The sequence below is a fragment of the Solanum dulcamara genome, chromosome 7 (assembly GCF_947179165.1).
Source record: "Solanum dulcamara chromosome 7, daSolDulc1.2, whole genome shotgun sequence".
NCBI lineage: Eukaryota > Viridiplantae > Streptophyta > Magnoliopsida > Solanales > Solanaceae > Solanum > Solanum dulcamara.
The window spans coordinates 39,726,203-39,748,428 of record NC_077243.1 but is presented as its reverse complement, the minus strand read 5'-3'; the positions used below and the strand labels follow the sequence as shown (position 1 = coordinate 39,748,428).

General features: G+C 35.7%; 2 protein-coding genes across 11 annotated transcripts in view; one reads left to right on the top strand and one right to left on the bottom strand.

Annotated features, from left to right (window-relative positions):
• LOC129894715 (subtilisin-like protease SBT2.4) overlaps positions 1-22,226 on the bottom strand; it is a 57,492-nt gene that overhangs the window by 13,361 nt on the left and 21,905 nt on the right. The window contains exons 4-5 of the mRNA XM_055970371.1: positions 9,739-9,834; positions 9,581-9,650 (exon numbers count right to left, since the gene is read on the bottom strand). Of these exons, the coding sequence (XP_055826346.1) occupies positions 9,581-9,650; positions 9,739-9,834 (166 nt within the window). The remainder of the gene's footprint in view (positions 1-9,580; positions 9,651-9,738; positions 9,835-22,226) is intronic.
• Positions 5,098-9,586, top strand: LOC129895700 (uncharacterized). Of its 10 annotated transcripts, none has more exons than XR_008767827.1 (3): positions 5,098-5,469; positions 5,548-5,607; positions 7,403-8,626. XR_008767827.1 is itself a non-coding variant. In XM_055971449.1 (3 exons), the coding sequence occupies exons 1-3, from the start codon at positions 6,039-6,041 to the stop codon at positions 8,748-8,750; spliced, it is 354 nt and encodes a 117-aa protein (XP_055827424.1). In that variant the 5' UTR covers positions 5,882-6,038; the 3' UTR covers positions 8,751-8,796. The 10 variants fall into 10 exon arrangements, 2 of the variants coding, with proteins under 2 accessions (XP_055827424.1, XP_055827422.1); XR_008767828.1 differs by adding an exon at positions 7,226-7,318 and having other exon boundaries at positions 5,098-5,607; XR_008767830.1 differs by lacking the exons at positions 5,098-5,469; positions 5,548-5,607 and adding exons at positions 5,882-6,236; positions 7,226-7,318.

Below are 22,226 nucleotides of genomic sequence, written 5' to 3'. Positions count from 1 at the left end.
GGGGATCCACAAGGGAATCCTAGTAGCAACCCTTAGGGGTCGTTTGGTGTGAGGGATAAAAATAAATAGTCATGGGATAAAAAAAATAGTCCAGGAATAAAATTCTGATGTCTTATTTGGTTGCAAGTTTGAGATAACTTATCCTACCATTTATACCATAGTGATGGGATAAGTTATCCATATACATGGTGGGATAACTTATCCCATTATAACTTATTAGGATAATTAATCCTGGGATAACTTGTTCCCAACCAAATGACCCCTTAGTTCTAAAACTACATGCAGCCATAGGTGCCTTTATGGCTTACCTGGATTCACATATAGCTCATGTTCATGTTTATACGGAGTCTACCTTGGCAAGTAGTCTCTCTCTTCTCGGTTTGGGAGTTATATCAAATTCCATGTTATATAGCTCACATGGTCTTAAATGTCAGTTAAGGTTAATATCCAACATACGTATTTACTATAACCTATAAGCTCTTATGATGTTTTATGTTGCATTGACCTTATTAAATATTTTCAAGTATTTTCAAGCTTTATCTCATGTTTTAAAGATAATTGTCCATGCATCACATGTTCATATTGACTATGTTCGACTATTATTGTTCATCCATGTTTCTCACATACTTAGTACATTCCATGTACTAATGCATACTTTTATCTACATTGTATCATAATGTAGGGTCCGATGATCTTCACTCGCATCCCGTTCGTGGCTATATATTGAGATACTACTTCCTTGTTAGTGAATCCTCATATTTCGGGGACATGACACTTATGATTTTCCTTACTTTATGTTTTATGACTTTCATTTCTTATGTTGGTGAGCTAGGATTTTTTCCTACACCCCGTCTAGACTAGTAGAGACATGTTAGATTTATTATGTCTATGTTGTCCCGTTTATTCGGGGATTTAGTTGACTTCTCTTTTATCGAGTTATTCATTTTGAGACTTTTTACTTTGCATCTATGTTTAAGTTTCTTGCTTCTTATTTACCTTATGTATGCTCATGAATGATATGCTAAGAGACTTGATTGAGATCTCTCGAGATCCTAATCCCCATGTCACGTCTAGGGTCTAGCTTGGATCATGACAACTACCTATAGATATGTTGAGTTGAATCATTGAATCAAATGTATATTTGAAAATGACATGCCCTTCTAAATGTGATATCTCATCATGTAAGAAAGTTCTTATGTTTTAATTACTAGTCTTGGAAACGTGCGTTGCACGTTTATTCAAAATATTTTATATAAATTTTGTATTGCAAATGACATATTTTATCCCCTTCAAATCTATTGGTATTTACTAAAAAAATCCATCATTTTTATGATAGAAAATACATATATCTTTCTAATTAAAAAATACATCCTTAATTATAAAATTAATGAAAAATGTGTAAAGTAAAAATTATTAACTATTGTACAAATACAATATTCAAATGAGTATACTAAAATACTACATTCTAGGCTAATATATACAAAGCAACAAACCATTGTAAATTTTTAATAATAATAACAAAACAATAGAAACATGTACAATTAAAACAAACAAAAAACATAAACATTAAACAAAACAAACAAAAAGAGACAAGAGAAGAGAGCATAGAGATTTTCTCATATATTTTTTTCAATTGTTTTACGTGTGTATAATATAGTGTCAAATGTCTCTATTTATAGGATAAGATTGAGGAACACAAAGAGTCGGCATGAATATGACATTAATCCATTTGAGGTCATGGATGAGAAGTGGAAGTAAAAAACATAATGAATATAATTATTAGTGGGAGTTACATATATTTACGTAATGGAGAGTTAGTGAAAATAAAACTTATGTAATGTACTTCACATTAATAAAAATATTTATATATAAAAAAAGAATATAATATAGATATATATGGTTTTTTTCTTTTTGTGAAGGGCAAGCATAATCTTTCATATTTTCAATTGGATGATGAACAAAACAAAATATTCATGAATTTTCTCTAGCATGGAATTAATACAAAGATTACATATTCAAGAGGCTTTATGGTGGTTGATTAATGTACTAATATGATGATTTACTATTTAATATTTAATTTATTAAATAGTTTATAACATTTAAAATTTAATATAAGGGTAAAATCGTAATCTAACTTTTGCTTAACATTCTTCCCACTTTTAGTATAATATGATGATTTTTGATAACTGTAAGCGACTCAACCTTCAAGGACGAATATTTCAAAAGGAAATAAAGTAAGACCCCATACAATCGTACCTCGGGATTCGGTGAAACTCTGGTTAAAGAAACTTATTGTTAATTATGTCTAGGAATATGGGTCCTTTAAAATGATAATAAAGTCATTTAAATGGTATACAAGACAAGGAGGGATGTTGATGCGCTTTGGACTCAAGAACAAAAAACTGATGACTGAGTAAAATGGAACAAGCAAGGTACGAGGAAAATATTTTGCTAGAAAATGTTTTTTTTGAAAAATAAGTTGATTTCTAACTCATTTTCTCACATTTGGTTGGTTAATGAAAAAAATATTTTTTAGAAAATATCTTTTATTTTTTACTAAAAAGTAGAAAATTCTTTTTAACAAACTAGTTTTTGATCTGGACATCAATTTCGATAACCGATTTGTTACCCAACTTCGACACCCAATTCGAGACCTTGCCCCGGATCCCGATCCGAGATCCAACATTTAAATTGAGATCCGACCTCAACTTCAACATTTGAATTGGGACACGATCCCGAAGATCGATTTAGGATCCGATCCTGAGAAAGGACTCAAGTCTTGACCCTGACACCCGACCTAGAATCCAACATTTAAACTGGGATCCGACAATCGATCCGGAATATGACTTCGACACCCAAACTTGGACACAACCCCAACTCACAACCTCAGACCCGACATTTGAATTAGACTTGACCCTGGCCCCAACACCGATACCCGATCTCGATAACTGATCTAGGATTGGATTCCGATGTTTTATCCTAACTCAGGATACGACTTTTGAACTAGGACTCGACCTTGACACTCAATGCTGGACCCGATCCGGAATTTGAACTCGGGACCCAACTTTCCAATAGGGATCCAACCCCAACACCTGATTTGACATTTGAACCACGACACGACTTCCAAACTAAGAGTCGATCCTAACATCCGATGTAGGAACTGACTCGAACTCCCAACCCGAGACCCAATTTTTAAATTAGGAGTTTGACCCCGACACCCAATAGCTGATCTTGGATCCGACATCGATATTTGATCCAAAACCCACCCCAACACCTTACTCGGGATCCGACTCCGATATCAAATTTGAGATTCGACCTTGACACCTGACTCGAGATCCAACACCCAAATTGAGATCCAACCTCAATGCAAGAGTTGGGTCTCGAATTGAGGTCGGGAGTCGAGCCTTGAATTGCGACAATAGTCGAATCTTGGATTAATATTATCAACCAGTATGTAAGATTTGAGTTGGGTGGAAAGTTGAGGTGTGAGGTTAAAAAAGATTTTTGAAAAATGTTTTTTCTTAGGAGGTAAGTCATTTTCCTTAAATTTGAAGGAAATAAGTTAGATTTGAAAAATAATTTCTAAAATATTTAAGTACAATCTAAAATGAGGAGACTGGTGGAGCAGTATAGGGAGAGGAAGAGGGACTTGCATATGGTATTCATCGATCTAGAAAAGGCTTATGATAAAGTTCCACGAGAGATACTATGGAGATGTTTGGAGGCTAAAGGTGTACCTGTGGCGTACATTAGGGTGATCAAGGACATGTATGAGGGAGCCAAAACCAGGGTAAGGACAGTAGGAGAGGACTTAGAGCACTTTCCAGTTGTGATGGGGTTGCATCAAGGATCAACCCTTAGTCCATTTTTATTTGCCTTGGTGATAGATGGATTGACGTGATAAATTCAAGGTGAGGTGCCATGGTGTATGCTTTTCGCGGACGACAAAGTCCTGATCGATGAGATTCGTAGCGGAGTTAACGTTAGGCTGGAGGATTGGAGACATACCTTGGAGTCTAAAGGGTTTAAGCTGAGTAGGACCAAGATAGAGTACTTAGAGTGCAAGTTCAGTGAGACACCTCAGGAGGTTGGCGAGGAAGTTAGGCTTGTGACCAGGCCATCCAAAAGAAAAGTAGTTTCAAGTACCTTGGGTCTATCATGCAAGGCAGCGGAGATATTGACGAGGATGTCACACATCGTATTGGAGCAGGGTGGATGAAATGAAGGCTCACTTTCGGTGTACTATGTGACCAGAAGGTGCCACCAAAACTTAAGGGCAAATTCTACAAAGTGATGGTTAGACCGGCTATGTTATATGTGGTAGAGTGTTGGCCAGTTAAGGTCTCTCACGTTCAAAAGATGAAAGTAGCCGAGATGAGAATGTTGAGATGGATGTATAAGCATACTAGGAGTGACAGGATTAGAAATGAGGCTATTCGGGACAAGGTAAGAGTGGCCTCGGTGGAAGACAAGATGCGGAAAATGCGACTTGAGATGGTTTGGGCATGTGAAGAGGAGAGACACAGATGCCCCAGTGCGGAGGTGTGAGAGGTTGGCCATGGATGGTTTTAGAAGAGGTAGGGGTAGGCCGAAGAAATATTGGAGAGAGGTGATTAGACAGGACATAGCGCAGTTACAGCTTAACGAGGAAATGACCTTAGATAGGAGGGTGTGGAGGACCCATATTAGGGTAGAAGGCTAGTACATAGTCTCGTTATTCTTCCGTATTAGTAAGCACATTAGCGTACTATAATTTCTTGTGCTCTGACTTCTATTATTATCTCTCTATTACTTTCTGTACTTTGATTACTCTATTTTATCTGTGTCGCTTTCATTATTTGCGTTATTCGTTATTTACTTTCCCATATCGCTTTAAATTTCTTAGCCTTATCTGACCTCTTTTTATGCTTCTTTTGAGCCGAGGGTTTCTCAGAAACAATCGTCCTACCTTGATAGGAGTAAGGTCTGCGTATACTTTATCCTTCCCAGACTCCACGTCGTGGGATTTCACTGGGTTGTTGTTGTTGTTGTTGTTGTAATCTAAAATGAAAAAATTAAAAAACTTTTTCCAAAATGTTTTTTCATACTAAACACAGATAGTGGTTCATAGATGGGACCTGTGGTCTGCAAAATGGATCTGCGGTTTGCAAAGTAGACCGCAGACTATCCCCTCAAGTTTGAAATTTCTGGAAGGATTTACCGGATACATTTCCTGGTTCGTAGAATTGTTCTGCAATATGTAGAAATGCTCACAGGATGCTCTCTTAGGCCAACATCTATCAACTTTTTGCCCACCTGGATTCAATTTTTGTGTCTCACAAAACCATTCTACAGTCTGTAGAATGGGACACAGATCATGCTATCTATAGATAGGAAATTCTGAGGAGAGAGAAAATAAATTTCATATTTTGGCTCGGGAATTCAATTTTAGGGAGAAGGAAAAGCTATTCCCACTAACCAACACCAAATGTAAGTCTCTTAGTGGGTTTTCAATTTTTCCATACCAATACCCTTAGATTCTAATACTTTAACGAATTCAAATTGTAGGAACTCATCTAAAAGTTCAAAAAATTGCTATCACTCAACCTAGGGCTTCAAACGCAAAAGGTAATGTCTCTTTCCCAGAATCCAAATATGAGTTAAGGTAGTTAATTATGGGTATATATTGAGTTGAGAGTTGTGGTTGAATTAGGACATTCACTTGTTCTTGGTTGAACACCATAAGTTAGGGTTTGGGATTGAAATTGGGTGAATATGGTTTGAAATTTATGGGATTGGGGGATTCATGTTTCGCACTTGTTAAATCAGATAGTTTTTACTCGTGCTTGTTGGTTGGGAATGAACGAGCTATATTTGCTCGACTAGCTATAGGTATGTTGGGTTAAACCTTTGCATCAAATGTCTATTTACAAAATGTCATACCTTTCTTGTTGTCATATCTCATGATGTATGAACGTTCTTATGTTTCAATTTTATTGAACTATGATACTTAGTTTTCCTATTTGCTTCCATATGAAACATATGATTTCTAAGCATTTATGTTAAATGATTTTGAACATAAATCGGTTATCAGGCTATTTTATCATTGTTATTGTTTCACTTCTGTAGATTTTATACTACTTTTCTTATTAACCATTATGCTTTCTCCAATTGTTTTTCTTCTTTTATTTGGGATTATGCACTTGAGCGAGGGTCTCTCGGAACTAGCCTCTTTACCTCCACGTGGTAGTGATAAGGTCTGCGTACACTTTACCCTCCCCAAATCCTACTTTGTGGGATTTCACTGGTTATGTTGTTGTTGTTGATTTTGAACATAAAGATTATTATGGGATAATGACCCCAATGTTATGATTTAAGGAAATGGACCAAAGGCACCAAATGCAATAAATGGTTTGGGAGTATTGTTAAGTTAACCCAAGAGTGTATTTTGTAGAAGTGTCAAATATTTGAAACTACATGTGTCGATGTAGGACAAGGAACATTTTGTTTGGTCGGGCGTTTTCTTATGATTTCCTTGGTTGGATCCCCTTTATTGGGAATTTTGAAATACTAGCAAAATGGTATGTCGATCCATACAACATTGTGGTGAATGACTTTGACGATTGAGCTAAGATCAGACTCCACATGGTGGTTTAATGATAAGGTTGGTAATAGAATAAACTACCACAAAAGAAAAGGCTATGCTTGTTTAATGTTCAAATTTAATTTAAATGTTTTTTCTGAGTGAAACCTATTTTGTCTAATGCCTTGATTTATGTATATTGTTTTACGTACCTTTTATGTTCGGGTATCTCTCTTCATGTGAGTTCTATTTTGTATGTACTCACGTCTTTTTTTGGAGGCACTACATCTTTATTGTGGATGCAAGTACTGATACACATGGTGGCATGGGTCCTCATTAGACACACTCAGCATTTTTCCTCTTTTGGTGAATGTCACTTGTATCTGAGGTGTAATTTTGTTATAATACAGACCTCGTATTCTTCAGGGTATAGCCGGGGCCTTATCCCGATATCTTTTAAATTCATGCAAGTCATAGAGGCTCCATAAACATACAATTATGATATCTTTTTTCATTTAGATCGGTTCAAATGTAACCTTATATGGCTTTTATGAATACTGTTCATTTGGTTTGTGATTTCATGCTTATTGAAATATCAAATATTTTACGGAATGCTTTTTCTTTTGCAATTAAGTATGTAACTTATTTATGGATGTACGTAAGGTTGGTCTTCTCAGTCAAAGTAAAGACATCAAGTACCAGTCGGCCTTATTAAGGATTTGGGGCGTGATAAAATGCTATAATAAGCTATGAAAGGTCTAGTGACACATGTTTAAGATTCTTAAGGCATGATCAATTTCATGAATGATTTTCAACTACTACTTGTCTACTTAACTGCAGATGTTGTTCTACTCCAGTAAACGAGACTGCAATATACCCTCATCTTTGGAAAAGCTGCACAACAGATTTGGATGCCTTTTGGAAGACCACTTGGTATCACTCAATATCAAGGCACAATCAGGTACTTAATCAATTTATGGTGGACTCAGAGTTACCACTAATGCAGTTCATAAAAAGGTGTCACAAATTGTTCCCTTATTCATATGCTGGGAGATTTGGAAGCAATATTGTGAGTGAAAATATGGAGAGAAAAGGAAATTCAGAGTTTTCATTATGATTCAACAAGCTGCAAGGAGTATTCTAAGAGCAATCTCACAGGCTTTTACTACAGCTTGACATTACCCTGAATCTATTGTTGTGATACTCTTACAAGGTTGAAACCACGTCCCAAGAAAACCATTGTGTGCTGGAATTTGTCTAGTGTGAGTTGTTTGAAGCTGAACACAGATGGGAGCTTTATCTATGCAAGTGTAAAAGCTGAAATATGATGGGTATTGAGAGATGATAAGGGTGAACATTTTATTGCCTTCTCATTGCTTGTGCAGTGTGGCAACAACTTGAAGGCAGAAACTATGACTGCAAGATATGGTTTGCACATGTGTATATCTTTGAACTACATAAACTTCACCCTTAAGGTAGAGTCCCTATCTATTTTTTCAGATGATCAATGACAAAAAATGCGATAGCTACAAGCTAAACTGGACCATTGAGGAGATACAACAGCTAAAGAAACTTGGTAATGTCACAACAGAACACTGTTATAGAGAGGTCAATAAGGTTGCAGACTATCTTGTCAAATTAGCCTCGACCAGAATGAATCCCTTTATGACTCCTATAAGCATCTTCCTGTGGGGGCTAAATGTCCACTCCAACTGGAAAAGAGCCAGATGCCTTCTATGAGGCTCAAATATGACAAAGCTAATTTTGTTTGTTAGTTAGTTGTATAGGTAGTTCTTCTTTTTGAGGGTCAAGATGTTTTTATTAGCTTCCCCTTCCCTGTTCTTGTGAAGGATACAAGTTTTTATCCTTTGTTGTGTTCAGAGGTAAGACCAAGTCCAAAGCCTTTCTGACTCGGCCTGGCCCGGTCGGTAATTTCCTTCTGATAAATAACCCCTTGACATGAAAAAACTTTATAAAAAATGTTGCATATATATCACATGTTGATTTTTTAAAGTCTTGTAGCGTTCTATGTATGAAGGAATCTACAATGCATATTGACTGAAATTTAAATTGTACTCACTCCTTAGCGGTAGCATTGCATTGATGTTCTAATTGCATGTATTGATACTCCGTATGATGCTATTACTTGTCAGGCTTCTCTCTCACTTACTCAACATTTGCTGGGTGAGGCCCACTTTATGCTCGTGGTGGCTAGTTAATTATTGTTTTTCTTCCATTTAGGTATAACCGAGATCGTGTTTCGAATCATCATGTCATAGAGGTTCCGTATATGTTGTGATTTTAGTTCATGTTTTTCCACTTATGTAAAAGTCTCATATGACATGTATATCTTTTTATAATACGATGTTTTACATTATTACAAATATTTAGGAAAATATTTATGTTTTATACTCATGACATAATATGTTAAGTATGCCATTATTGGTTAATTCGCTCGATAGTGAACTCATGACATCGTGTGCCGATACAACCACATATTAAGTACGTACGAAAGTGCTCACTCCTCTTCACCCTACTTATGTTATGTTTGTATAGATTCGACGCCTAGATTAGTGTGAATCGTTATTGATAGGTTCATCAAGCTTCTAGTTCTGACTCGCCCACTTTACCATTGTGGCTATGCATATTTCTTTCACCATTTTTCTTATTTTACAGGGCTATGTCCCGACAAGATTACATATATGCTACATGTAATTTTATGGGATTTGGATATAATCACCGGGTTGGTTATTCCGCAATTTGGTTTATTTCAGCATATTGAGGAAGCACTTTCAAAAATTTGAGTAATCAAACAATAGAGACCTTCTATGACATACTTGAGTAGTCTAGTGCCAAAAGAGAGAAACAAATAGTTTAAAACACTAGAATAAGAGAAAATAGTTTATAAATGAAAATACTTTAATGATGGATAGATATTATTCACATTTTAAAAGTTTGTTTCTAAAATTTACCTCTAGCTAGCTAGTTAAATCGTAAAAGGTTACAAGTAATACTTACTTGATCAATTGCCGCTAATACATCTGAAAGAGTTGCTATGCTTGGATAAATAGCTTTATACACTGCAATCCTATTTTTCATAAGCAATTCCACAACAATCCTTTAGAAACCATCTATAGTCCTTTTTACTGTGCCTATATGTATGTGTATGAAATTACCTTGCCCGTGGTGCCATTCCAGTTGCTCGTCCATAATACAAGCCATTCACCACTACCGGAACTCCAAAATTTCCAGCCGCAGTTGAAGCTACATGACTGTAAAGAAAAAAAAAAAGATAACAGAATATTACTCTCGTATGTCTCAAACTAAAATTTTCATTCCTTGAATTTTTATGATACATTTTAAAGCTTACATTCATGTTTAAATAGTGTTTTATACCTATGGAAAATTGATTTCTTATATGTATCATATTGGAGAATGCTTTGGAAGAGTGTTGAAACGTTTTTCTGTATTAAAGCGTTATTAAAATGGAAGAAGAAAGGTCATAGTCAGCTTCAGGATACTAGATCTCGCAAGGCCTCCTCCTTTACTATGTGCTCTAGGACATCACTAACCCTTCATGGGGGAGATGAGCTAGCAACACACAGACAAGGATTCTTGCCAAGCATGATGACCTCGCATCACGAGGATCATTGTCGTAACTGTGTGATATAACTAGCAGGCTTCACGGAGAGAGAATGAAAATTGTAAATTTGGAGATGGAATTCTTACCAAGGTTCAAGACCCAACATTGAGGTAAGCTTTTTAAGGCTTCTTTGCATTATTTAATACTCCTTAACATGAAATTTGACATCAGAAATTGTGATTTGGATAGAAAACAAAAAATCCATCAAGAATCCTAAAGGGTAGAACTTCAAAGGTAATTCCATCAATTGGGATTGTGATGCAAGAATTAAAAAATGAAGTTGAATTCAGGTGTACTATGTGCTTGTGAAGTGGTAGGTGGTAGTTAAAGTTGTTAGGATATCACTATTATAATTACGGTTTAGTCCTCTGTTTAAAGTTTAAGTTTGCTATTTTGCACCCAGGTGCAGATAGTTTCCTAAAAATGACACTTTTGGTCCTTCACATTAAGAATTTGATTCGATTTGGAAGAAAATTTTACGTTTTGAACTTATTTTGGAGTGAAAAGAGAGAGAAGCGGGAGGAAAGAAAGAGAGTGGGATTGAGGCGGAGTGAATTTCGCCGTATTAGAGGTGGTTGCGTATAAAGTGGGAATTTGTACAAAATACAACATATAGGGGCGAATAATAATTTTTTGAAACAATTGCTATGTTTTATAAATAACATACCATATGTTTGTTATGTCGTGTAATTTTCCTTTTCGATTTTGAGTTTTTTTTACTGGAAAGGCAAGTTATGTTTGATTTCTAGGCTAATTTGGCTCTTTATGTGTTGAAATTTGCTTTTAGTTACTGCAGTAATTTTTAACGAAATAAGTTGTTTAGTTTAAATGAATTTGAATTTTGAATTTTGAATTTTAATTAGGTTGTTTGAGATATTTTAGGGTATTTTAAATTTTCAATTATGCAGATTATGTGTTTTATGTTGGTTATTTAAAGCCCCTCAATGCTTAGTAAAATTATTGAAAAGCAATTCAAAGTCATTTTAATCTATTGAGAGATATTTCAATCAATACTTTTTGCTACCCCATCTTTTAAAAAAACCAACAGTGGTATCAGAACTTTATTGATCTTACGAGATCTGTGAGTACTTTTAAAGAACTACCATACCATTTTTAACTTGTAAGGACTATCATTTTAACCCGTAAGGGCTACCTTTTAACCCGTCAGGGCTATCATTTTCAACCTGTGCTTATTTTAAAAGCGTAGGCCTATTTTCAACAAATAGAGATGTTAAGCAGCAGTCTCTTTTTGAATGTTCAAAAAAATTTCAATGACAAAAATTATCAGATTTGGTCAGCGAAAATGCAATCATATTTTATAACCTATATCATATGTGTTGTCGTAATGTAAGAAAAATACTTACAACAACACTCTGCAAATCCTACAATTGTCCAAATAAAAGCACTTTCAAAAGAACTTTTACACAAGACAATATCATGAAAGGTGTTTTTGAAGCACAAAATCAAAAGAAGAAAAAGAAAAAGAGAAAGATCAATATCAAAAAAATGTGCAAGTTCAAAAATAACCAAGTAAAATTCAGCATCAACTACTAGAGCAAAAATTGAGGAGGAGCAACTTTTTTAATTGCAGTGACTAAAGCAAAGAAGGAATATTGAAATTTGCTTTTAGCTACAGTAAATTTTAGCAAAATAACTTGTTTAGTTTAAATGAATTTGAATTTTAAATTTTAGTTAGGTTGTTTGAGTTGTTGAGATATTTTAAGGTGTCCTTGCTTTACCTGATTACTCTATTCCTTTTGTGGTTGAAATAGATGCCAGTTGTACTGGCATTGGTGTTGTCCTTATGCAACAAGACCATCCTATTTCTTTCATTAGCAAGGGTTTATATGTTTTTCATGCTACTTAATCTGTGTATGAGAAGGAATTACTGGCCTTGGTATTTTTTGTCACAATGTGGTCTCAGTACCTACTTGGTCAACTCTTTATTGTAAAATTGATCAAAAAGCATTGAAGTATCTATTGGGGCAAAAGTTGCATACTGATTCTCAGATCAGATTGTTGGCTAAACTGTTACTTGTTGACTTTGAAATTCAATATAAGAAGGGCAAGGAAAATCTGGCTGCTAATGCTTTGTCCGGGATCCAAGGTGCAGAACTTATGTCCCTAATGATGTCTTCAGTCCAAACTGATTTATGGATGAGATCCAAGCTAGTTGGACTAAGGATCCTGCATTACAAGTCCTTATTCAATCCTTATAGGTACAACCTCATAAGCATTTCACTTAGCTGGGTGAGCAACTCAGAAGAAAGGAGAAATTGGTTATTGGTGGTGATGCTGCTCTCAGGACGAAAATTTTATCTCTATGGCACTCTACTCCTACTGGTGGGCACTCAGGCATTGATGCCACTACTAAGGAGGTTATGACCTACTTCTATAGGAAGGGAAGTACATATGATATAGCTGCCTTTGTGCACAAGTGTGATGTGTGACAAAGGAACAAGTATGATACCTCAGCTTCTCCTGATCTACTCCAGCCCCTGCCTATGCCTGCTTTGCCATGGACAAATATATGTATGGATTTCATTGAAGGGCTTCCTAGATCTAAAGGAAAAACTGTTATTTGGGTGATGTTGATAGACTGACCAAAGCTGGTCACTTCATTGCTTTACCACATTCTTATAGTGCATAATCTCTTGTTCCTATCTTCTTGGATAACATCGTCAAGTTGCATGGGTTCCCTGCAACCATCATAGTGATAAGGATCCTATATTCATTAGTAACTTTTGAAAAGTATTTTTGACTGCTCAGAGGGTGTCCTTGAAGACTTCTACAGCTTACCATCCCAAGACTGATGGGCAAACTGAGGTTCTGAATATATGTGTTGAAACTTATCTCAGATGTTTTTGTACTGATGCTCCTGCTGATTGGGTTTCTTACCTAGATTTAGCTGAATGGTGGTATAATTCTAGTCCACATTCTGCTATTCACAGCTCTCCTTTTCAGCTGTTGTATGGCTACCCTCCTCCCTTACACCTCCCTTACTTGCCAGGTGATTCTGATGCTGATGCTATCGAGGATTTAGGGGCTGTTTGGTTATGGGATAAATACAAAGCTAATACATGAACAATTTTGATTATTCATGTATTAATTTTATACCATTTTGGTTTGCAAATATGATAAAAGTTATTCACGTATTACTTTTATACAACATTTGGTTGCGTTTTTTGTAATCCTACATAATAAATACTTACATAACTGACGAGGGAATCTATATATAAGTTATTTGGGATAGAAGGTGGAATAAGTTATGTGGGTATTAGTTATACATGTTTTAAAATAATAAATTATATATTTATCCCTTTTACAATGGCTTGATATATATATATATATATTTAAAAAAACTGAATTTTTACAGTTTCTTGTTTTATTTTACTTCTTACTTTTTTAGAGTAATAAAAACGAATCAAGACCAAAAATAATTTGCTGATGTTATACTTTTTAGTACGTATAAAATATTGTTGTACTGGTGCTGTAACTATTTGAGATGGCCGCTGTAACGGTGCTTTAATTATTTGAGAAATTAAATAATATATTAATTTACAACAAATTAAATAATTAATACATGTAAAAAAAGTATAATTAATTTTTTCTTTGGATTTTTGGTCTTGATTGCTTAATCCTATTCAATACAAATTACTTAATTGTTTTTATTTATTTGTTATTTACTTTATTGTTTTAGCTATTGGTATTTATTTAAATTTTAATGTGTCATTTAGATAGTTATTTATTTTAATGAGTATAATAAATATTAGCTCACTAAATATTTTGAAATTAAGAAATAAGAATTAGCTCACTAATTTATTTTAATCTGTGCATAACTAAATTCTGCATAACTAATACCTACATAATTAAACCCTGCATAACTAATATCTGTATAACTAAAACCTACATAACTAATACCTGAATAATTCTAACGAGTAACCAAACACCCCCTTAATGTTAGGCAGGCAATTTAAACTCCAGTTGGCTAAGTTTCATTTGCATCGAGCCCAACAAAGGATGAGTGCACATGCCAATGCTCATAGGTCTGATAGGCATTTCCAAGTTGGGGATTGGGTTTATGTTAAACTTTAGTCTTATAGGCAATCTTCCTTGTCTATTTTTTCATATCACAAGCTCACTTCTAGATACTTTGGCCCACATCCCATTGTGGAGAAGATTGGTGTTGTGGCTTACAAACTCCTCCTTCCTCCTGAGATACAAATCCACCCCACCTTCTATATTTCTCAGCTTAAGTTTTGTCATAAACTTCCCTCAACTATAGTGCATCCTCCTGTCATTGACTTGTCTAGTCCCCATTGCCCTGAGCCTAAATATATCTTGGATTGACGCATGGTGAAACGTGGTAATAAGGCTGTTGCTCAGTGGCTTATTCAGTGGTCTGGTCTTGATCAATATTATGTTACTTGGGAGTTGGTTTCTACCCTGCAGGCTCAATTTCCTTTTATCGCCCTTAAGGACAAGGGTTTTGTTTCACAAGGGGGTATTGGTACCAATTTTGGTTCAAGAACCACCTAATACTCCAGTCACATGACAGGTGCCACATCATTGCTGAGCTGGACGATCACACACCATTGGCATGATCATTGTTTTGGCGGAAAAAATTGTAAGATTTAGTTAATGTGTACATTTTCACAGTTCAATTGCATTTTCCTTTAATTCTGATTATGTAGTATTAATAGGAATGGATAATAGTTGTAAGGCGTGATTTGAATGTGATAGCTCAATACAATTTGTATTTCCTCTCTAATTCTATCTCAATTCCTCCTCTGTTCTTCTTCTTCCTTCTCTTAATTCTTCTTCTTGCTTCTTCTTATCTGCATTTATTTCCTTGATACCTTCATTTTGGTATCATTTTCTTACTGTTCCATTATTCATCTTTCATAATTGCATCACTTAGTATCAAAGCACTTTCTTAAGGTCCATGGGAGATTAAAAAATGAATCCAGTTTATCCTATGACTTGGATCTCTTCTTCACAAACTGATAGAAATCCTAACATGGTAACTACTGTGGTTATTAGTTGTAGTCACCTTTGAGAGGAACCATGCCTTAGAATCCAACTATGGGGTTAGGGTTCACTGGATAGGTGAGAATAAGAGCTTCAACTCTATTACAAACTCAAGGAGAAGGTCAGAACTAGGCTCCAACACGTGGAGTCCACGGACAAGCTCAAATGGATTACCAAAGAGGAGGAGGCTATCAACTAGCAAATAACTAGTTCATGAAAAACATGTCAAGACTATCAAAAATTGAATTCCAAAGGCTTAATGTCACAAATCTCAAGTATTGTTTGTATAAGGTAGACTGGTTCTTATAACTTGATGAAATTCCTTATAATAAAAAAGTTAAGGTAGCTTTGTTGCATTTTGATGGTCTTGCTATTGAATGACATTTAGCTTACTCATAGAGTACACAACAACTTACTTATCTATAATGACCTTGAGGGTTATTTTCAGAAATTCTTGAGAAATTATCATTTTCCCCCTCTTGTTAGTGTCCCCAAGTGTTATTTGGCCAATTTGTGTAGTTGAATTTATTAAAATCCTAATAGTATGTGAGTTGGACAAGTTTTTGAGTTTAAAGAGTTAAGTTGCTTAAAAGTGGTTTTCAGTACCAACCAGAGCTACGGATCTCGAAATGGAATTCCGTCATTTCCATCAGCTCTGGAATGTGGAAATTGGTCTAGGAGTGACTACATTTTTGAACTTGGAGTTGTATTGTGAAATCGAGGTCCCAAGTTAGAAAGTTTGGTTTTAAAAGAACTAATTTTGACTTTGGTCAACAATTCGAGTTACTCAAATTGGATTTCTGATGATTCCGTTGGTTTCAATAGGTGATTTTAGGCATAGCAGCGATTTCGTTATATTTTTTGGAAGTCCCGAGCTCACTTTGGCCTTTTTGAGTTTCGAAGTTAGTCTAGTTATGACTTATTGAGTTTTGGGTCAAGGAGACCTCGAATTCAAGTTCCAATGGTTCCATTGAGTTTGGAAGGTGGGATTTAGTAGGAGTGCATATATGGTTTGTGGTTATGGGACTCCGAACAAATTCCGAGGGGTGATTCCGAATTTTGATGGGTGTTGGATTTGAGTTGCTAGTTTGCTGGTGCCAGGCCTCGCTAAAGTGAGACTTGGTTGCTTAAGCGACCATCGCTAAAGCGATCTGTGTTCGCTAAAGCGAAACCCGTTTATTTGGGTGGGTGTATCTTAAGCGACCCATTGGTCGCTTTTACGACATCCAAGACTTGACTTTTCGGGACTAAGAGGTGTATTTTTGGGAAAACATCCATTTTTATCCCATTTTTGAATTTTGGAGCTTTGAGGAGCGATTTTTGAAGGGGATTTTCGAGGAACTTCAATTGGTAAGTGATTTTCAACCTAAACCTTGTAATTTCCATCAACTATTTTGTGATTTCATCTTCAAATTCAAGGTTTTTGAACTCAAATTTTGGGGAGGGGGGGTTTCTTCTTGAAACTTAAACTGGTGATTTCTACCTCAAATCTTGCTCCATTTTTGTGGGTTTTTTGCCCATGAGTCCCCATTTTTTGTATAGAACATGATTTTGAACTCAATTTCCATACTTGGTCCCGAATCCTTGCAATATGGGTGTCGTTAGACTCCTTGTGATGCGTATGTTTCATTCTTGATAGTGGGTTGTTGTTTTGAGCATTAGATTCAAGGGTTGTTCTTCTGGTAGAAGTGTTCGAGTACAGTTTCGACAATTGAGGTAGGTTTGACTATCCTTCTTGGGCCTGAGTTGGGGTAATTAGTTAATCCTATGTTATAGACTTTGGGATGGGGTTGTAGTATAATTTGGGACTGTTAATTTACTTTGAGATGCTCGTGTGGAGGCTTATTTATATTATGGTAAGTGTGGAGGCTTATTTGTGATGTGTAGCCCATGTGGGGGCTTTATTTTGCCATTTTATCTACTTTGAGAATATGTGGATCATGATTTACTTGCGAGAGAGGTGTGAGGAGACTATTGACTTGTAATTCCCACTTGAGGGGTTGAGTTGGGGGGGGGGGGTGTTTGACCATACCTGAGTACTGAAATATTTTTGAAAAAGGGTGAACACTTAATTTAAGGTATTTCCTTCTCATTATTGTCTATTGAGAGTGAATATCATGTTTATGTTAAGTTTTAAAAACTTTAAACCTGATACTACATGTTGAGTTGAATACTGCCTCCATGCCTTATGTGTTGTGAATGCATTCATCTTCATTCCTATTACCATTTAACATTGGGAAGTTGAGTACCATGGAAAATCGTTTTGAGAAAGAAAATGTGAAAAAAGGGCAGCCCGGTGCACTTAAGCTCCCGCTATGCGCAGGGTTCGGGGAAGGGCCCGACCACAAGGGTCTATTGTACGCAGAAAGAAAATGTGACACCTTTTTATATCCTTGATCACGAGTTAGGTGGCAAGCGGATGAGATATTAGTATCATAAGTCCTTGGCCACGAGTTGAGTGGTGAGGTAGTTGATACATTGAGATTGTGATGAGGGTAAATGGTCTGCGAGACCCCATGGGTTCTGCTTAGTAGCACAACTCGGTAGGGGTATACAATAGGTTGTGCAATAGCCTTAATTCCACCGTACCATCATATCATTGCATTACCATATTGCATTGCATTGATATATGTGATACTTGACCTATATGATTAACAGTGATATTGAACTGTTCTTATGTGTTTACTTTAATTGCGCTGTTCTATATAAACTAGTGGCAGCATAGCTGGAGTGGGACTTTTCTGCGTGCAGGTGGAAGCGTCCTTAGTTTATTTCATATGTTTGATTAATTCCTTATACTCAGTTGGTTAAACCTATTGAGTATATGTTGATTGTACTCACCCCTACTTTCGTATCCCTTTCGATGCAAATTCTAGCTAGTGTATCCAGCGCGATAGTTGATTTCTAGCAGATATACTATTATCGGATCAGCGGTGAGATCTTGGGATTCGGATCATCACTAGTTACATCTTACATTTCCAGTCTTTATTTTATTCGGAGACTTACATTTTATATTTGGACTCAAACTTGTAATTAGATGCTCTTACCCTTAGGTTTTAAGATAATTTCTTTGTTGTCCTTTCCATGTCGTTTATTTGTGGCTTGACTTCCCTCTGGGAGTCTCGTATGGTTTCACTTTTAGGCTTACACATTGGGATGGGGTTTGGGATGTGTGCCATCATGACTTCAGTTTTTGGGTCGTGACAAATCCTATTTGGAAAGAGTACTTATTTGCTCTCAAGGAAAATTTAGAGCTTAGTTTGTAGACCCTATGGCTGAGTTGAAATTAGTTAGACAAATTGATAATGTCAAAGATTATTAGAATAAGTTTGAAAAAAATCATAAATAGAATTAGTATACTACCTGAATATGCTATAAGTGAGATCATCACAGGGTTCAAACCTAAGATTGGATACACTGTCAAGAACCATAGACTTCTTTCTCTTCCACAAGCTTACTAGCTAGCTAAGAACACCGAGTCTCAGGTAAATGCACTACTTAAACTGATCAGACCTTCTTTTTTTAGGGGTGGCAGTTCAAAAGACAAGGGAAACTCCTTTATTCCTTACCCTAAGGTATCCAACAGTAGAATGGATGTTGGTCCAAGAAAGAGGAATACATCCTCCGGTCTGAATAGAAATAACAGCAGGAGATTAACTCCAGATAAGATGAATTAGAAGAAGCAGAAAGGATTATATTTATTTTGTGATGAGAAATTCTTCCTTGGTCATAAGTGTGGGGGGATCTAAGTCCTTATAATTACTAGAAGTGGAGTAAGAAACTAGCAAAGACAGAGAAGAAGTGGTTGAGCAACCATTTATTGAGGTAGAAACAAAAGTGGAGAAATAAGTGGTCTGTGAGATCTTTGTACATGTCCTTCATTTCATCCCAATATTCAACACTTTAAGAGAGGAAGGATGTTTCCAGAAGAGGACACCACACATTCTTATTGATTGAGGAAATTCACATAACTTCATGGATAATGATTAGTCAAGGAGCTCATGGGTGACATACATATGGTAAAACCTCATGTTATTAATGTAGTTGATGGTTATTGTGAGTAATATAGGAGAAAAAATGTAATAGAATTATGTATCTACATTATTATATTGAAATTTTATTTATAGACACTACATTATATTTCTTTTCCAAGTAGGATTCTATATATTATTCCTATTCCTATTCTAAGTCATATGTACCTAGCTTGTTACACATGTAAGTAATACGAGGACCGGTGAGGAGCTTGGTGAAGATATTTGCAAGTTGATCACTCGACTTCATAAAATTGACAGTCAATCTCAATGTGATTATCTTCTCATGAAATACTGGATTTGATGCAGAATATGATAAAAAACATAATGATCACATCCACTATGAGTCATGCCAAACTCTTAAATTATTGTGCTAAACTTTCCAAACCATGCTCGAGAAGACTGTTTCAATCCATAGAGTGACTTGCATAATAAACATACAATGCTACTAAAATCCCCCTGAGCAACAAAATTAGGTGGTTGCTCCATGCAGACTTCTTTATGGTGCAATGATAAGTAAAAAATGCTCAAAATCTGATATAAAATATATGGATCATTTGAGAATCAATAGATGAGTCGGTATTAAACAAGAGAATTATCAAAAAAACTAGCCGGAACATGCTCATGCGTTGAAGTATTAGATTTGATGTATAAAAGTGGTCACAATATGAGAAATAAAATAATATGAATAGGGTTGGAATGTTGGCACGACCTACTAAGAAAGAGAATTGTATGGCTAGGGTAGGATTGATGGCACAACCCTATTGAAAAAGAGATTATATGAGTAGGATTGAAATGATGGCACGATCCTACACAAATAAGAAACTAGTCACTAGAACGGTGCTATGCAAATCAGATATGAAAAAGTAGTAACCGAAAAGATGGTACGGTGCTACACAAATCGGATATAAGAAAATAGTTACCAAAAAGATGACACAGTGCTACACAAATAAGATATAAAAAAGTAGTCACCGAAAAGATGCATGGTACTACGCAAATTAAATATTAGAATGTAGTCCGAGAAATTGGACTAGCCACATACAGAGACTTTGTGTTTTCCTTTTAGGAAAAGAAAAATCCAAATATGCTAGGAAAGTTGGGGCAAACACCAGTGTTGTGAAAAAGCGCTGAAGCGCTCGCTTTAAGCGTGAAGCGAAGCGAGGCGAGGTACTAGCGCTTCAACATCGTGAAGCGAAGCGATTTCGAAAAAGCGAGCGCTTCACGGGAGAAGCGAGAAGCGCGCTTCATCTAAAAGCGAGAAAAAAGCGAGCTTTTTTGGAAAAAAGCAGCGCTAGGGTTTTTTTTTAAAAAAAAAACTGTATAACTTCTGTGACTTCTCCAAGCTGCTCTTTCAGTGTGACTTCTTCAATTCGACAGTCCAACTTCAACATTTCAACGTCAACCAAGTTAGTTTTTCTTCTTCTCTTCTTCTGTTCTTCTCTTCTTTTCTTTGTATTTCTATTTTTATTTTCATTCAGCGCAGCTCTGCTCTCAACTGCTGCGATCTTCTTCTCTTCTTTTCTTCTTCTCTTCTTCTTTTTCTATTTCTGCGCAACTGCTGTCTGCGAAGAATTATTTTTTTCAACTTTTATTCAGCAGTTTGACCTTTTTTTTAAAGATAAAGCATATGCTCTGTTCAAGTTCATGTTCAAATAGAAGTAGAACTCTTGTTGATGAGTCCTCCGATGAGGAAGAAGATGAGGACCAAGTAGAAGTAGAACCCTTGTTGATGGCACTTCAAGAGTTTGAGGATCTTGTTGAAGAATAGGATTTTGCTCTCTTTGTGATTTGGTTATGCATTTGCTTTATATGTTGTTACTTATGAGGATTATTGACTATCTAGTTACTTTTTAATCTAATTCTTTTGAGTTCTTGATTATTTATCTATGCATATTTTATATTTTATATTTTTATACTAAATAACGCTTTTTCTGAAAAAAGCATGCGCTTCGCTTCACGCTTCTCGCTTCTGTGAAGCGAGCCCCCGTCGCTTTTTTCCGCTTCTCGCTTCTCAAAACACTGGCAAACACCCAATAATTCTCTCCTTTGGCCTGAATTTTTGACAAAATAAATTTGCTCCACTTTCACATAATCTTCAACAAGTTGAATATCCTTTGCAAAATCTCCTCCATTAAATCTATCTCTCAACACAGAGAACATCTCTTGAAAAATTTCTCCAACAAAATCTTTATTGTCAAATAGGTTGTGTCTAGAATTGAACTCGCCAAGATGAAGACCCGTTTTTAACCTCACTCTGATACCATGTGAGAAATATAGGAGAAAAAATATGTTACATCTCGCACCTTTGTGCATTCGGAAAGAGGAAAAAATATTTTTGGCTTGCAAAGAAAGAGGTTGTGAATTATTTTATTTATTTTAATTAGTACCAGTGTGATGTTCATGAAAAAATTGGTGTGGAAATACGGAGGAAGGCCGAGGGAAAAATTGAGAATTTTGGAAAACTAGTTTTGTGAATTACTACTAAGACTTATAGTTTTGGGCTCAAAAAAAAAGAGAAGAAGATAATAATAATAAGAGAAGTTGAGGCCCAAAGCAAGGAAGACCCATTACCCATATATTATCTATATAGATATATCATCTAGATCACTAAAAGCTTCAAGAAAAATCAAAGTCATCAAAACTAAAGAGGGAGTGAGACTAGGGCCGAACTTGAGGAAACAAAAGGGGAAAAATTTCCAAGTTCTTCAACTTTGATCCAAAATTCTCGTCTTTCTCGAATTCTTGCTAAGTTCAAGCTCCTCTTCAACGTGGTATAATTGGGTAAGCGAGAAAACTATGATTGTGACAAGTCGAAATTTGAAGAATAAGGTAAGAATTCTATCTTCTCATGTTATGGAAGAAGTGGGTGTGTTGTAGCTAGTAGAATTAAGTGAAAATCATGTAATTGTGATGTATGTGTGTGACCATGTGGGTGTGCAAGTGGGTGGGTGTGGCCGTG